The 17,619-nt window shown below is 41.5% G+C and overlaps 1 protein-coding gene across 4 annotated transcripts; it reads right to left on the bottom strand.

Moving 5' to 3' along the window:
- Positions 1-144: 144 nt before the first annotated feature.
- Positions 145-15,385, bottom strand: LOC106592137 (zinc finger protein 501-like). Of its 4 annotated transcripts, XM_045711537.1 has the most exons (3): positions 14,758-15,385; positions 696-3,529; positions 145-327 (listed from the first exon to the last, which is right to left on the bottom strand). In XM_045711537.1, the coding sequence occupies exons 1-2, from the start codon at positions 15,146-15,148 to the stop codon at positions 2,403-2,405; spliced, it is 1,518 nt and encodes a 505-aa protein (XP_045567493.1). In that variant the 5' UTR covers positions 15,149-15,385; the 3' UTR covers positions 145-327; positions 696-2,402. The 4 variants fall into 4 exon arrangements, 1 of the variants encoding a protein (XP_045567493.1); XR_006763085.1 differs by lacking the exon at positions 14,758-15,385 and having other exon boundaries at positions 636-700; XR_006763081.1 differs by lacking the exons at positions 696-3,529; positions 14,758-15,385 and adding an exon at positions 576-632.
- Positions 15,386-17,619: the final 2,234 nt, after the last annotated feature.

Here is a 17,619-nt window from a genome sequence, read left to right on the forward strand (position 1 = left end):
ATAAAATATATATTGTTATTGATGGTGAATATTAATAATGTTATGATTTTAATTTGAATGTATTACTCATTTTGAATTATGAATCAAGAATTCCTGATTAATCACTGCCCTGATATATAGCATTCACACAATAATGGAGTCAGATTGATGAATGTAGTTTATTATTATTCAACATCATTATTACACATCTACAAAATGGAGACACCTCATCCTCAGTCGATGGGGATTTCCACCAACCTACATAATGGTTGGATCATTTCCACTAACCTACATAATGGTTGGATCATTTCCACCAACCTACATAATGGTTGGATCATTTCCACTAACCTACATAATGGTTGGATCATTTCCAAACTAAATGGTGACTCATCCAGTCGATGGGGATTTCCACCAATCTACATAATGTTTGGATCATTTCCACCGACCTACATAATGGATGGATCATTTCCACCGACCTACATAATGGATGGATCATTTCCACCAACCTACATAATGGTTGGATCATTTCCACCAACCTACATAATGGTTGGATCATTTCCACCAACCTACATAATGATTGGATCATTTCCACCAACCTACATAATGGTTGGATCATTTCCACCAACCTACATAATGGTTGGATCATTTCCACAAACCTACATAATGGTTGGATCATTTCCACCAACCTACATAATGATTGGATCATTTCCACCAACCTACATAATGGTTGGATCATTTCCACCAACCTACATAATGGTTGGATCCTTTCCACCAACCTACATATTACACTACAATTTCAACATTTTCAACAAAAATGTAGTGGATTGGTTGAAAAGTGATAAACTTACATACCATGCACTATTTTTACACAATGGAAACTCTTTTTTTCTTTAACCTTTATTTAAATAGGCAAGTCAGTTGAGAACAAATTCTTATTTACAATGACGGCCTACCAAGGAACAGATTTTTACCTTGTCAGCTCTGGGATTCGATCCAGAAACTGTTCGGTTACTGGCCCAACGCTCTAACCACTAGGCTACCTGCCGCCCTATACTGAATTTATAGTTTATCGTACTAAGATGGACCAAGATATGTGTTGCTTTTACACATATTTGTTCTTTTGTTTTGCAAGAGTCTGTTGATTGGTCGGTCATTGTGTTAATTTGTTTTACAATATGTTCAAATCAAATCAAGCTTTATTTATATAGCACACGTCAGACATGGATGCAAAGCAACGTGCTTCACAGGGAATTTTTTTTAAATTAAAAATAAATTCTGAAATATTTACTACACAACAATCATATGGATAACAAACTAAAGAATAACAATAAAAGCTGAAAGACTAATAAGCATTCGAAGGAAATGCCATTGATTAAAATAGTAAGAATAGGACGGAATATCCAACCAAAAATATAAGCTTGTTTTATTACATTGTTAGAAAACAATATAATTGTACCAAAAAATTGGTCGGTCATTGGGTTATTTTGTTTTGCAATATGTTCAAATCAAATCAAGCTTCATTTATACAGCACATTTCAGACATGGCTTCACAGGAAAAAACTAATGGAAAACAATGAAAATAAAAACGAATATTTCCTACACAACAATCATAAGGATAAAAAAAACTAAAGAATAACAATAATAACTGAAAGACTAATGAGCATTCTAAGGAAATGCCATTGACTAAAATAGTAAGACTAGGATGTAATATCCAACCCAAAATATAAGCTTGTTTTACATTGTTTTATAAACATGTATAAAAATTGTCATTTGGTTGCAAATGTTACATGAATTGAAAATGTTATGAAATATTCAATATCAAAGCCAAATGTACACCCCTTTGTTAATAGGTATTAGCAATAATGAACTTAATGGTGGAGCCATGGAATAATAAAACATGTATATTTTGTCAGACTGGATGTTTGAAATATGAGGTGATTTGAGTCATGTTTCTTCAGTAGTGTAATAACAACAATTTGCAGAAGACTGTCATCTACATTTTGGAGTGATGCATTTAAATGTATGGGTCCCCAAAACTAAGAGAAAAGCAACACTTATTTGTCATCACTCATATCGATATCACTTGGAAATAAATTGCGCGAGAGGGGGGGAGATGAAGTTGCACGTCCTGTTAAAACTAACAGATCAAAAACCACACGGAATCTGGGAAAAATGTGTACATCACCGGTGAGACAACAATTAGTAGCAAACAGCTAACTACATTTTGAAATGTTGCATTTTAATTCACTTGGGTCAACAATGCGGTAAGTGTAACGCAACACTTTTTTGTTGTTAAATAGTACTCTTTCAATTCAGAACCTGGATTTTTCCCCTGATGAGGCTAATATCCATATTACCCTGAAATCAATAGAACATCGTCAAAATACTCATTATTATTTAATTGATATCATAGAACAACTCCTTCATGTATGAATTTTCTGATGTTTAATCAGAGATCTTTTATCAGAGTATCTCTTGTCACATTGTTCACAGCTATGAGATTTCTCACCTGTGTGTGTTCTCCGGTGTCTTTTTAGAGAATCTGATCTGGAGAAACTCTTCCCGCAGTCAGAGCAGTGGTAAGGCTTCTCTCCTGTATGTGTTCTCTGGTGTGATATCAGGTTGTTTGACTGAGTAAAACTCTTTCCACATTGATCACAGCTATAACATTTCACTCCTGTGTGGATTCTCTGGTGTATTCTAAGGGTTACTAAAGAGGTGCATCTCTTTCCACAATCAGAGCAGCTGTGATATTTCTCTCTTGTGTGTGTTCTCCGGTGTGATATCAGGTTGCTTGACTGAGTAAAACTCTTCCCACATTGATCACAGCTGTAAGGCTTCTCTCCAGTGTGTCTTCTCTGGTGTGATTTTAAATGTCCTGACCAAAAAAACCTCTTCCCACAGTCAGAGCAGCTATAAGGTTTCTCTCCTGTATGGATTCTCTGGTGTACTTTTAGTGTATCTGTTCTTGAGAAACTCTTACCGCATTCAGAGCAGTGGTAAGGCTTCTCACCTGTGTGTGTTCTCTGGTGTGATATCAGGTTGTTTGACTGAGTAAAACTCTTCCCGCATTGGTCACAGTTATAAGGTTTCTCTCCCGTGTGTATTCTCTGGTGTGATTTTAAATGTCCTGACCAAAAAAACCTCTTCCCACAGTCAGAGCAGCTATAAGGTTTCTCTCCTGTATGGATTCTTTGATGTATTTTAAGGGTGACTAAAGAGGTGCATCTCTTCCCACAATCAGAGCAGCTGTGACATTTCTCCCCTGTGTGTATTCTCAGGTGTAATATTAGTGTTTTTAAGTGAGCAAATCTCTTTCCACATTGACTACAGCGATATGTTCTCTCTCCTTTGTGAATTCTTTGGTGTACTTTTAGTGAATATGATCTTGAGTAACTCTTTCTAAAGTCAGAGAAGTGGTGAGGTTTCTTCCCTGAGGGTCTCTGCTGGTGTTTGAGATGTTCTGATGTGGAGAGACTCTTCTCTGCCTCGTTAGCGTCATGATGTTGTTGAGGCTCCCCAGAGGATCCACGATAGTCCTGTCTCTCTCCTGTGTGAACAACAAAGTCAGACAGAAGGTTAAAGGCCCACAACAGCAGAAATCAACTTTCTTTTAGCTAAAAGGTGATCCCCATGATGTTGTACAACAATTTACGTCCTTAATGAATGTTTAAATGCTTTTACAAACTTATTTGACAATTATCTTAAAAAGACAGTCAAGTGAGCAACAATATACATATTTTGTCTTATTGTTTTCACAGTAGTTTAACCTCTATGGGCTAGGTGGGACGCTTGCGTCCCACCTACGTAACAGCCACTTGCAGCCTGTGGCGCGATTTTCAAAACCTTAAAAATCCTATTACTTCAATTTCTCAAACATATGACTATTTTACAGCCATTTAAAGACAAGACTCTCGTTAATCTAACCACACTGTCCGATTTCAAAAAGGCTTTACAACGAAAGCAAAACATTAGATTATGTCAGCAGAGTACCAAGCCAGAAATAATCAGACACCCATTTTTCAAGCCAGCATATAATGTCACCAAAACCCAGAAGACAGCTAAATGCAGCACTCACCTTTGATGATCTTCATCAGATGACAACCCTAGGACATTATGTTATACAATACATGCATGTTTTGTTCAATCAAGTTCATATTTATATAAAAACCAGCTTTTTACATTAGCATGTGACGTTCAGAACTAGCATACCCCCGCAAACTTCCGGGGAATTCGCTAACATTTTACTAAATTACTCACGATAAACGTTCACAAAAAGCATAACAATTATTTTAAGAATTATAGATACAGACCTCCTCTATGCACTCGATATGTCCGATTTTAAAATAGCTTTTGGTGAAAGCACATTTTGCAATATTCTAAGTACATAGCCCAGGCATCACGGGCTCGCTATTTAGACACCCGGCAAGTTTAGCACTCACCATAATCATATTTACTATTATAAAAGTTTGATTACCTTTTGTTGTCTTCGTCAGAATGCACACCCAGGACTGCTACTTCAATAACAAATGTTGGTTTGGTCCAAAATAATCCATCGTTATATCCGAATAGCGGCGTTTTGTTCGATGCGTTCCAGACACTATCCGAAATAGTAAAGAAGTGTCGCGCGCATGGCGCAATTCGTGACAATAAAATTCTAAATATTCCATTACCGTACTTCGAAGCATGTCAACCGCTGTTTAAAATCAATTTTTACGACATTTTTCTCGTAGAAAAGCGATAATATTCCGACAGGGAATCTCCTTTTCGGCAAACAGAGGAAAAAATCCCAAAGGCGGGGGCGGTCGGGGTCACGCGCATAAGCCCAGTGTCCCTTGATCGGCCACTTGAGAAAGGCGATAATGTGTTTCAGCCTGGGGCTGGAATGACGACATTCTGTTTTTTCCCGGGCTCTGAGCGCCTATGGACGACGTGGGAAGTGTCACGTTAGAGCAGAGATCCTTAGTAAATGATAGAGATGGAAAAGAAGTTCAAGAAATGGTCAGACAGGCCACTTCCTGTAAAGGAATCTCTCAGGTTTTGACCTGCCATTTGAGTTCTGTTATACTCACAGACACCATTCAAACAGTTTTAGAAAATGTTGGGTGTTTTCTATCCATATGTAATAAGTATATGCATATTCTAGTTACTGGGTAGGAGTGGTAACCAGATTAAATCGGGTATGTTTTTTATCCAGCCGTGTCAATACTGCCCCCTAGCCCTAACAGGATAATGGATGAGTCTAGGCTATAAATAAATTATTGAAGTTGCTGAAACCCGAAGCAGTGTGCCATATTACTTTTTGTCTATTGTTGTACAGCTACAGTGCTGCTCTTTGTTCACAAAACATTAATCCTTGGGAAACATATTATTTAGAAAAGGAATACTTTCACCAAATTGTCTAAATGGATTCTCTGAACATTATTTCACCAGGTTCCCCCATTAGGCAAACCATTAACAGTATTACATTGTCTATTGTTGTATATCTACAACAATAGACATTTAGCATCTTTCACACCCTCTAGAGCCTTAGACCCGCCCATCTCTTAAAGAATTCACATTGGAACATGAGAATGTGGCCATGTGATAAAGCAGTGAGGCTTAAAAAAATAAAGATTTCAACCATAAAATACCCTATTAACTTCAAGTACTAAAAGGTAGTAGATTACAATTAGGAAAAACCTAAAACACATGAAGGTCAAACCAATATCTAGACTGAGGCCTATATCATCAGATCCTTTGAGTAACTCTGGTTCAGGTCATTAAATGAACAAATTCATCTAGCCTGAGAGCATATTTCTGTCCTGCCCTTTGGACCAGGACATGTAATGTTCACGGCCTTTTCATCGAAAAAGTCCCGATCTTCTCCAAAATATATGTTCGCTGGGTTGTGTCCAGTCAAGGGGATGCTTTCACAGCAGAATGCAACTGGCCAGCTCAGCTAGCTGTCTTAACGTTGCTTCATCACGCAACGAGACATCTGTAAACAATGGCAAGCTATAACGGTACACTGGTATTGATGTAGCTACACTTTGCAGCAGTTTATTTACAAGTAATAACCTGGTAAATCTAGACTGTTGAATGGTCCCAGATGGTGAACAGTTTATTTAGTAATAACCTGGTAAATCTAGACTGTTGAATGGTCCCAGATGGTGAACAGTTTATTTAGTAATAACCTGGTAAATCTAGACTGTTGAATGGTCCCAGATGGTGAATATCAGTTGTTTTTCCTCACGGTGGCCGTTGTACATGTTTATGACATGACTCTGAGTCATCAGGTTGCCATGGGCTGCATGGGGTGTTTTGGTTTCACTCTGGGTTGAGTAGACAAACAGAGAGGGGACAAAGTCTGTCCTATTTCAGTGGCTGATAATACAGGGGGCGATCCAGGATTGGTCCATTTTAGTTTTAAACTAATACTATACTGTATATGAGTCTTTCTATTAATAAAGAGGACAATGTGGGACATTGGGATCACATTTGTAAATGACTGGAAACAAAAACACATTTCTAAATGACTGGAAACTAAAGTAAAAACACATTTCATGCAGTTCCACGTGAACTTACAGGAATAAAAGACTATATACACCGAGTGTACAAAACATTATTAACACCTGCTCTTTCCATGACAGACTGACCAGGTGAAAGATATGATCCTTATTGATGTAACTTGTTAAATCCAGTCCAATCAGTGTAGATGAAGGGGGGAGACAGGTTAACCCTCTAGAGTTGATGTCTGCACCCCCACTGAAATATAATTAGCATAATACAACCCCCCCATAAAAATCTATCTGTTTAAGCCGTGGTGAAAGAGCTACAGCGATGTTTGTCAAACAGTGAGACATCTAACAATCAAAGGGCAAACAATTCACACATTGAAATTAGGAAACAATGAATGCGCACTAATTGGGGGGAGACAGCGATTGTGTCTCTGACCAGCTCACATTAAACGACCGTCGGCGATGGCCTTCTGGCCGTCTTTACTCTAGTTAAGTCTTACCAACGTAGTGGTGGTGAGCAAACTGACCATCTGTCACATTCTACAAGATTATTCACTTGGTCTAGTCTTACCAATGTAGTGGTGGTGAGCACACTGACCATCTGTCACATACTACAAGATTATTCACTTGGATCAAGATGGCGCCAGAAGAAATGGCAGCTGTTTTACGGGCGCCCAACCAACTGTGCTATTATGTGTGTTTTTCTGCGTCAATTGTAACTTATTTTGTACATCATGTTTCTGCCACCGTATTGTAGGGCAAAAAAAGAGCTTCTGGATATCAGGACAGCGATCACTCACCTCAGATTTGACAAAGGTTTTTCTTCAACGAGCAGGAAGCACAGGATGTACTTCAGACACCCGACAAGGCCAACATCCCCGTCATTGGCAAGAGAAAGAGACGCAGGTATATAGGAAGGACCAGCCGACGGCAAGAAATCTGCCCTTACCCATCAACATTACTTGCAAACATTGGACAATAAATTAGACTACGATCACGAATATCCTACCAACGGGACATCAAAAACTGTAATATCCTATGTTTCACCAAATCGTAGCTGGATGACGACATGGAAAACATTCAGCTAGCGGGAAATACGCTGCACCGGCTAGACAGAACAGGGGGGCGGTCTGTGTATATTTGTAAACAACTGCTGGTGCACGAAATATAACGAAGTCTCGAGATTTTGCTTGCCTGAAGTAGAGAATCTCATGATAAGTTGTAGACCACACTATTTGCCGAGAGAGTTATTAAAAAAAATTGTGGCTCTTTATTTACCACCACAGACAGACGCTGGCAGTAAGACCACACTGAGTCAGCTGTATAAGGAAATAAGCAAACAGGAAACCACTCACCCAGAGGCGGCACTCCTAGTGGCCGGAGACTTTAATGCAGGGAAATTTAAATCAGTTCTACCAAATCTCTATCAACATGTTACATGTGCAACCAGAGGGTAACAAATTCTAGATCACCTGTACTCCACACACAGAGACGCGAACAAAGCTCTCCCTCGCCCTCCATTTGGTAAATCCAACCACAACTCTATCCTCCTGATTCCAGCTTACAAGCAAAAATTCAAGCAGGAAGCACCAGTGACTCAGTCTATAAAAAAATGGTCAGATGAAGCAGATGCTAAACTACAGGACTGTTTTGCTATCACAGACTGGAACATGTTCCAGGATTCTTCCGTCACAGGCTTTATCAATAAGTGCATTGAGGACGTCGTCCCCACAGTGACTGTCCGTACATACCCCAACCAGAAGCCATGGATTACAGGCAACATTCGCACTGAGCTAAAGGGTAGAGCTGCCACTTTCAGGTGCGGGACTTACAAGAAATCCCGCTATGCCCTGCGACGAACCATCAAACAGGCAAAGCGTCAATACAGGGCTAAGATTGAATCATACTACACCGGCTCCGATGCTCGTCGGATGTGGCAGGGCTTGTAAACTATTACAGACTACAAAGGGAAGCACAGCCGCATGCTGCCCAGTGACACGAGCCTACCAGACGAGCTAAGTCACTTCTATGCTCGCTTCGAGGCAAGCAACACTGCATGAGAGCATCAGCTGTTCCGGACGACTGTGTGATCACGCTCTCCGTAGCCGACGTGAGTAAGACCTTTAAACAGGTCAACATTCACAAGGCTGCGGGGCCAGATGGATTACCAGGACGTGTGCTCCGGGCATGTGCTGACCAACTGGCAGGTGTCTTCACTGACATTTTCAACATGTCCCTGATTGAGTCTGTAATACCAACATGCTTCAAGCAGACCACCATAGTCCCTGTGCCCAAGAACACAAAGGCAACCTGCCTAAATTACTACAGATCCGTAGAACTCACGTCCGTAGCCATGAAGTGCTTTGAAAGGCTGGTAATGGCTCACATCAACACCATTACCCCAGAAACCCTAGACCCACTCCAATTTGCATACCGCCCAAACAGATCCACAGATGATGCAATCGCTATTGCACTCCACACTGCCCTTTCCCACCTGGACAAAAGGAACACCTATGTGAGAATGCTATTCATTGACTACAGCTCAGCGTTCAACACCATAGTACCCTCAAAGCTCATCACGAAGCTAAGGAACCTGGGACTAAACACCTCCCTCTGCAACTGGATCCTGGACTTCCTGACGGGCCGCCCCCAGGTGGTGAGGATAGGTAGCAACACATCTGCCATGTTGATCCTCAACACTGGAGCCCCTCAGGGATGCGTGCTCAGTCCTCTCCTGTACTCCCTATTCACCCACGACTGCATGGCCAGGCACGACTCCAACACAATCATTAAGTTGGTGCCAGAATAACAACCTAACCCTCAACGTAATCAAGACAAAGGAGATGATTGTGGACTACAGGAAAAGGAGTACCGAGGACGCCACCATTCTCATGGACGGGGCTGTAGTGGAGCAGGTTGAGTGCTTCAAGTTCCTTGGTGTCCACATCATCAACAAACTAGAATGGTCCAAGCACACTAAGACAGTCGTGAAGAGGGCACGACAAAACCTATTCCCCCTGAGGAGGCTGAAAAGATTTGGCATGGGTCCTCAGATCCTCAAAAGTTTCTACATCCTGACTGGTTGCATCACTGCCTGGTACGGCAACTGCTCGGCCTCCGACCGCAAGGCACTACAGAGGGTAGTGCGTACGGCCCAGTACATCACTGGGGCTAAGCTGCCTGCCATCCAAGACCTCTACACCAGGCGGTGTCAGAGGAAGGCCCTAAAAATGGTCAAAGACCGCAACCATCCCAGTCATAGACTGTTCTCTCTGCTACCGCATGACAAGCAGTACCGGAGTTCCAAGTCTAGACTTCTCAACAGATTTTACCCCCCAAGCCATAAGACTCCTGAACAGGTAATCAAATGGCTAACTGGACTATTTGCATTGAGTCCCACCACTCCCCCTCTTTTACGCTGCTGCTATTCTCTGTTTATCGTCTATGCATAGTCACTTTAACTTCTTGGGGCTATGTGGGACGCTAGCGTGCCACCCGTGGTGCACCCTATCAACAGCAGGTGCATTTCAAGAGCGACAAATTTGAAACCAAATAAATGTCAAAATTCACATTTTTCAAACATACAACTATCTTACACCCTTTGAAAGATAAACATCTCCTTAATCTAACCACGTTGTCCGATTTCAAAAAGGTTTTACGGCGAAAGCATAAAGTTAGATTATGTTAGGAGAGTACATTGACAATAGCTGTGTGTAATGTTTTGTCAATTCAAAGACAGGCGTCACCAAACCATAAAACCAGCTAAAATGATGCACTAACCTTTTACAATCTCCATCAGATGACACTCCTAGGACATTATGTTAGACAATGCATGCATTTTTAGTTCTATCAAGTTCATATTTATATCCAAAAACAGCGTTTTACTATGGCATTGATGTTGAGGAAATCGTTTCCCTCCAATAACCGGCAGTCAAGTCAGCACCACAAATTAAATAATTAAAATTAGAAAACATTGGTAAAATATTATATTGTCATTTAAAGAATTATAGATTTACATCTCTTGAACGCAATCAACTTGCCAGATTTAAAAATAACCTTACTGGGAAAATCACACTTTGCAATAATCTGAGCACTGCGCCCAGAAAAATATGCTTTGCTATACAGACAAACGGCCATGTTGCAGAGATCTAAAATCGAAAATACTATGTAAATAATCCATTACCTTTGATTCTCTTCATCAGATGTCACTTCCAGGAATCCCAGGTCCATAACGAATGTAGTTTTGTTCAAAAAAGCTCATCATTTATATCCAAAAAGCTCCGTGTTGTTAGCACATGATCTAAGCCAGCCGGACTTCTCGTCATGAACGAGGGGAAAAAATATATTTACGTTCGTTCAAACATGTCAAACGTTGTATAGCATAAATCATTAGTGCCTTTTTTAACCAGAACATGAATAATATTCAAGGTGGACGAATGCATTCTCTTTTATAACGTATTGGAACGAGGGTACCCAACATGAACTCGCGCAAGAGTCTAATCGGCCATCACCGTTCCATGGCTCTTGTTCGGTCAGATCTCACAGTAAAAGACTCAAAACACTTTGTAAAGGCTGGTGACATCTAGTGGAAGCAATCGGAAGTGCCAAAACATTAATCAACCCCTGTGTGTTTCAATGGCATAGGCTTAAAGGTCATTCAACACATCAGGTATCCACTTCCTGTCAGAAAATGTCTCAGGGTTTTGCCTGCCAAATGAGTTCTGTTATACTCACAGACACCATTCAAACAGTTTTAGAAACTTTAGGGTGTTTTCTATCCATATATAATAAGTATATGCATATTCTAGTTACTGGGTAGGATTAGTAACCAGATTAAAATCGGGTACGTTTTTTTATCAAGCCGTGAAAATACTGCCCCCTAGCCCCAACAGGTTAACTATACATTCATGTACATATTACCTCAATTAGCCCGACTAACCGGTGTCCCCGCACATTGACTCTGTACCGGTACCCCCTGTATACAGCCTCCACATTGAGTCTGTACCGGTAGCACCTGTATATAGCCTCGCTACTGTTATTTTCACTATGATTTTACTGTTTTTTAAAATGTTATTTCTACCTTTCTTTTTACTTAAAAATTGCACTGTTGGTTAGAGCCTGTAAGTAAGCATTTCACTGTAAGGTCTACACCGGTTGTATTTGCGCACATGACAAATAAACTTTGATTTGATTTACCACCACGTTCTCTCTAAAACAATGACGTGATGATGTGATTAGATTGTTAACGTAGCTAGAACTAGCTGTGGCTCAAAGCAGTCAGACATTCACCCTTACACTACAGAGTTGAAATATCTACCAAACATTTTGAATAACATTGCTTGTGAACATCAAAGCTGTAACGATTTCCCACTGGCTTTGGTTAAAGGCAAATACAAACACATACTAGTATTCATCTCTCCTGCTGGAGTCGACACAACGTCATCATCTCCATGGCTTCTTCTCTGGTGAGCTCTCATTGGCTATTTCTGATCACCGTTCTCACCGTCATTGCACATCTCACCATTAAAAAAAGCATTGCAGATTATGTGCAGATAAAATCAAACATGCTTGAAAATATCGGGATGTCTGGGACTGCTCAAAGATGTGATCAGTAGCCTTCAGATTGTGTCTCTGACACGCTCACATTAAACGAGTGTCGGTGACGGCCACACACCCCGAGTAGGCAACGACATGGGGACTTCGTCCCGATCACAAAAACTTGTCAGACAGCTAAATCGAGGCCAAAATCATGTAGTGTACACACCCCTTCTTGTACTGTGCCACCCCCACAGCCTCCGCAATGGATTAGTCCACTGAAACAGCGCAAGACAGGTGTCTTGTGCCATAAAAAAACAAATATAATTTGCTCGACTAAAAAGATGTTGGTCGACCAACAGCCTATCGACCAGTCGACTAAATGGGGTCAGGCATTATAGACATTGATTCTTGAAGAATAGAACTTATAAATGCCTCAAATGTTTCAACCTGTATGCTCTATGCCCATCAGAAACCAAAACATAAGCTTGTATAACGCCACTGTTCATAAACAAGCACTGTATAGCCTCAATCTGGTTAAACTATCGTAATGACATCATGGATGGCCAGTCCTTGTTTCATAGTGTAGTGAATTCAGGGGGTAGCCCTGAGCAGAACTCAAACCTGGGTCCAGTGACAATCAAGCTTATGACAGTACTGTGCAGCCGTCTTCATAGACCTGGCCAAGGCTTTCGACTCTGTCAATCACCGTATTCTTATCGACAGACTCAGTAGCCTTCGTTTCTCTAATGACTGCCTCGACCTGGGTCACCAACTACTTTGCACACAGAGTTCAGTGTGTCAAATCGGAGGGCCTGTTGTCCGGAGCTCTGGCAGTCTCTATAGGGGTACCACAGGGTTCAATTCTCGGGCCGACTCTTTCTCTGTATATATCAATGATGTCGCTTTTGCTGCGTGTGATTCCCTGATCCACCTCTACGCAGACGACACCATTCTGTATACTTCTGGCCCTTCCTTGGACACTGTGCTAACTAATCTCCAAACGAGCTTCAATGCCATACAACACTCCTTCTGTGGCCTCCAACTGCTCTTAAACGCTAGTAAAGCCAAATGCATGTTTTTCAACCGGTCGCTGCCCGCACCCGCCCGACTAGCATCACCACCCTGGACGGTTCTGACCTAGAATATGTGGACAACTCTAACTACAAATACCTAGGTGTCTGGGTAGACTGTAAACTCTCCTTCCAGACTCATATTAAACATCTCCAATCCAAAATCAAATCTAGAATCGGCATTCTATTTCGCTCCTTCACTCACGACGCCAAACTTACCCTAGTAAAACTGACTATCCTACCAATCTTCGACTTCGGCGAAGTCATCTACAAAATAGCTTCCAATACTCTACTCAGCAAACTGGATGCAGTCTATCACAGTGCCGTCCGTTTTGTTACCAAATCACTTTATACCACCCACCACTGCGACCTGTATGCTGTAGTCGGCTGGCACTTGCTACATATTTGTCGACAGACCCACTGGCTCCAGGTCATCTATAAGTCTATGCTAGGTAAAGCTCCGCCTTATCTCAGCTCACTGGTCACGATAACACCCACCCGTAGCACACATTCCAGCAGGTATATCTCACTGATCATCCCCAAAGCCAACACCTCATTTTGCTGCCTTTCCTTCCAGTTGCTGCCAATGACTGGAACCAATTGCAAAAATCGCTGAAGCTGGAGACTTATATTTCCCTCACCAACTTTAAACATCAGCTATCGTTGCAGCTGTACATAGTCCATCTGTAAATAGCCCACCCAATCTACCTACCTCATCCCCATACTGTTTTTATTAACTTTTCTGCTCTTTTGCACACCAGTATCTCTACTTGCACATCATCATCTGCTCATTTACCACTCCAGTGTTAATCTGCTAAATTGTAATTCTTCGCTACTATGGCCTATTTATTGCCTACCTCCTCACGCCTTTTGCACACACTGTATATAGACTTTATTTTTTTCTACTGTGTCATTGACTTGTTTATTGTGTTATTGGCTTGTTTATTCCATGTTATTCCATGTGTAACTCTCTGTTGTTGTCTGTCACACTGCTTTGCTTTATCTTGGCCAGGTCACAGTTGTAAATGAGAACTTGTTCTGGTTAAATAAAGGTAAAATAAAAAACATTAAAAAAACTTATGCCAAGATGTCTTAACTTCTTGACATGGTTGCTACAATAGCTTTCTCTATGAATTTGAGAGTGGTTACATTTCTCCAGCCCCCATCCCCCAGCTGTTTACCAAACCAAGTCTCTGGGCTGCCATTTTGTTGCTGTTTAAATCCTAGTTTGTCCCTTTAAAAAAAGCCACACATCAATCAACCAATATGCAGTCGAAACAATAACAAAGCTGTAATTCCACCACTGTTTTGGTAATAAGATGAGGGATGGGGCTGGAGAAATGTAACTACTCTCAAATTCATCTACAGACCTATGGATGCAAGGACTGACCATCCATGATATCAACATTATAGTTTAAACCATGTTGAGGCTATACAGTGTTGATTTACATTGTTTCTAAACATTGGAGTAAAAAAAGCTTATTTGGGGTTTTGATGGGGTACAACAGAACTAAGCTCATGAGGCATGTGTTATATTCTTCAAGAATCAATGGCTATATATAAATAATTTAAAGTCAAAATATGGATGTAAGTGCAGATTTCCCCTTTAACACCACATTTCAGTTCAACAACTGCAGAGTTTGTGCCTCTGTTTTTAAGACAGTACTTACTAGTGTTAATCAGGGCCCGGTTTTTCAAAACCGTTTCACGGCTAACTTCATTGTTAGAACCATTGGACGGCATAAGTTGCCTTTGGGAAACCGAGCCCAGATATCCAGTTTCCTCCTCCTCCCTTTTCGATGTGACAGTCATCTCCCCCTCCTCCTCTTTCACTCCATAAACTGCATCCTCCTCTCTCTCTGCCGCCTCTTCTTTTACTGTAACATCCTCCTCCTCTTTCACTCTGAACGCGTCTTCCTCTTCCTTCACGGTAACAGCCACAACCTCTATTTGTTTTTGTATTGTAACAGCCTCCTCTTCCTCCTCCTCTTTCACGAGAGTTTCTTTCTCCGTCCAGCAGACCTCTTCTTTAGCAGGAGAAGAGTAGCTTTGTGAGCTCATGGTCGGAGATGTTAGCTAGCTAGGCTAATGCTAATTTAACCAGCCCGCTAGCTGACCAATAACAACACCGTAAATATCAAAATAAATCGGATAACTAATTTGACGACAGAAGTGGGTTTAAAACACAGTGGCTAATATACACTAAATCGTCTAAAGAGCTTTCTTGTTTCGACTATTTTGTGTAGCAAGACACCGAGGTGGTTGACGAACTGTTGTTGCTGTTGAAAGCAGCGTTCCGTCCACTACATTATACGTGACACTAACAGCATCGCCTTAAAGCCTCAGATCGCCATCTGCTGACTGGAGTGGGTAAAATATTGTTATGATTATAACATTTCTTGTCACCTTCAATTATTGCAAATGTTCTCATAAAAAGTCTATTTCAACACTCTGTCTGCTCAGGCAAATTTGCCGAACTCCTAAACTTGGAACCAATCAGAAGTCCCGTACATACCCCTGGTGATGTAGGCAGCCAATGGCCTGCTTTTATCTACTATATAACTACAGCCTCTTGTGAAAACGTGAGCTGCTGTCTGATGAAGAGAAACATATTTATCTATCTCCCATAGACTGAAATAAGATTTATATTTATAAAACATATATTTATATCTGAAATATTCAGCATGCTATAAGAATTCTCTTGATAGTATGAAGAGGTAACTCCACCATTTATCCAATGTATTGAAAGCTAGCCAATGTTACAGTTTGAATAGCCTAGCCAGCTACTGTAAATGTCAATTTGTGTTTCATTAGCTAGCTATCCATGTCAGTTAATAGCATTTTTTTATCATGTTTTGGCCTGATTATACAGTACCTTGCTAAAGTATTCGGCCCCCTTGAACTTTTCGACCTTTTGCCACATTTCAGGCTTCAAACATAAAGATATAAAACTGTAATTTTTTGTGAAGAATCAACAACAAGTGGGACACAATCACAGACAGCAGGAGCGGTAGAGGTACTCTGAATGATCAGCTATGAAAAGCCAACTGACATTTACTCCTGAGGTGCTGACCTGTTGCATCCTCTACAACCACTTATTATTATTTGACCCTGCTGGTCATCTATGAATATTTGAACATCTTGGCCATGTTCTGTTATAATCTCCACTCGGCACAGCCAGAAGAGGACTGGCCACCCCTCATAGCCTAGTTCCTCTCTAGGTTTCTTCATAGGTTCTGGCCTTTCTTAGGAGTTTTTCCTAGCCACCGTGCTTCTACATCTGCATTGCTTGCTGTTTGGGGTTCATAGATGACCAGCAGGGTCAAATAAAAATAATCACAGTGGTTGTAGAGGGTGCAACAGGTCAGCACCTCAGGAGTAAATGGCAGTTGGCTTTTCATAGCCGATCATTCAGAGTATCTCTACCGCTCCTGCTGTCTCTAGAGAGTTGAAAACAGCAGGTCTGGGACAAGGTAGCACGTCTGGTGAACAGGTCAGGGTTCCATAGCAGCAGGCAGAACAGTTGAAACTGGAGCAGCAGCACGACCAGGTGGACTGGGGACAGCAAGGAGTCATCAGGCCAGGGAGTCCTGAGGCATGGTCATAGGGCTCTGGTCCTCAGAGAGAGAGAGAGAGAATAGTTAAATTCACACAGGACACTGGATAAGACAGGAGAAATACTCCAGATATAACAGACTGACCCTAGCCCCCCGAAACATAAACTATTGCAGCATAAATACTGGAGGCTGAGACAGGAGGGGTCGGGAGACATTGTGGCCCTGTCCGATGATAGCCCTGGACAGGGCCAAGCAGGCAGGATATAACCCCACCCACTTTGCCAAAGCACAGCCCCCACACCATTAGAGGGATATCGTCAACCACCAACTTACTATCTTGAGACATGGCCAAGTATAGCCCACGAAGATCTCCCCCCACGGCACAAACCCACGGACCGAGTCCTGTATCTCTGCACCACTCAGTAGTCTCACAGCAGCAGCAGAGCCTGCTCACATAGGGCTGCTGCTACAGAGGGTGTTGGCCCAGGCCTGGCACAGAGACCGCAGAACCTGGACACACAGTCACACACACAGTCAACAGCATTGGCATATATATAGTGGTTCTTCCTTTAAAAGTTAGGAGTTTATGCAGTGACTGTTAGTGGTAGACGGTGGCATTCTGTCATTTCACCAGACGACCACAAGGAGGAGTTAGAAAGCTGTTCTATTTGGTAGTCTAAACTGTGGCAATTAATGGAGGCGTTTTCAGAGTGAGAGTCTCTCCTCTGGCGCTAGAGTCATGCATCAGGCAACAACAACAAAAACTGTCGGTGGTCCTGGAGTTCAGAGAGACCTTGGGTAAATACAATGGGGGAATTTCACTTGGGTTTCTGTGCAAAGTATATGATTGGAATGACTCTTCAAGCCTGCAGCTAGTTATTTGAAATTAGACATATAATCAGGCCAAAACATGATTCAAAAATTATATTAACTGACATGGATTGCTAGCTAATGAAACACAAATTGACATTTACA

The sequence above is a fragment of the Salmo salar genome, chromosome ssa02, assembly GCF_905237065.1.
Source record: "Salmo salar chromosome ssa02, Ssal_v3.1, whole genome shotgun sequence".
In the NCBI taxonomy this organism is placed as follows: domain Eukaryota; kingdom Metazoa; phylum Chordata; class Actinopteri; order Salmoniformes; family Salmonidae; genus Salmo; species Salmo salar.

What these genes read in the sequence shown, in the direction of transcription:
- LOC106592137 (XM_045711537.1), bottom strand. Translation starts at nt 15,148, where the DNA reads ATGAGCTCACAAAGCTACTCTTCTCCTGCTAAAGAAGAGGTCTGCTGG. An exon ending in CCGGGCCCTGATTAACACTA is followed by an intron (nt 3,530 to 14,757) that starts GTAAGTACTGTC and finishes TTGTTCACACAG; the next exon opens with GAGAGAGACAGGACTATCGT.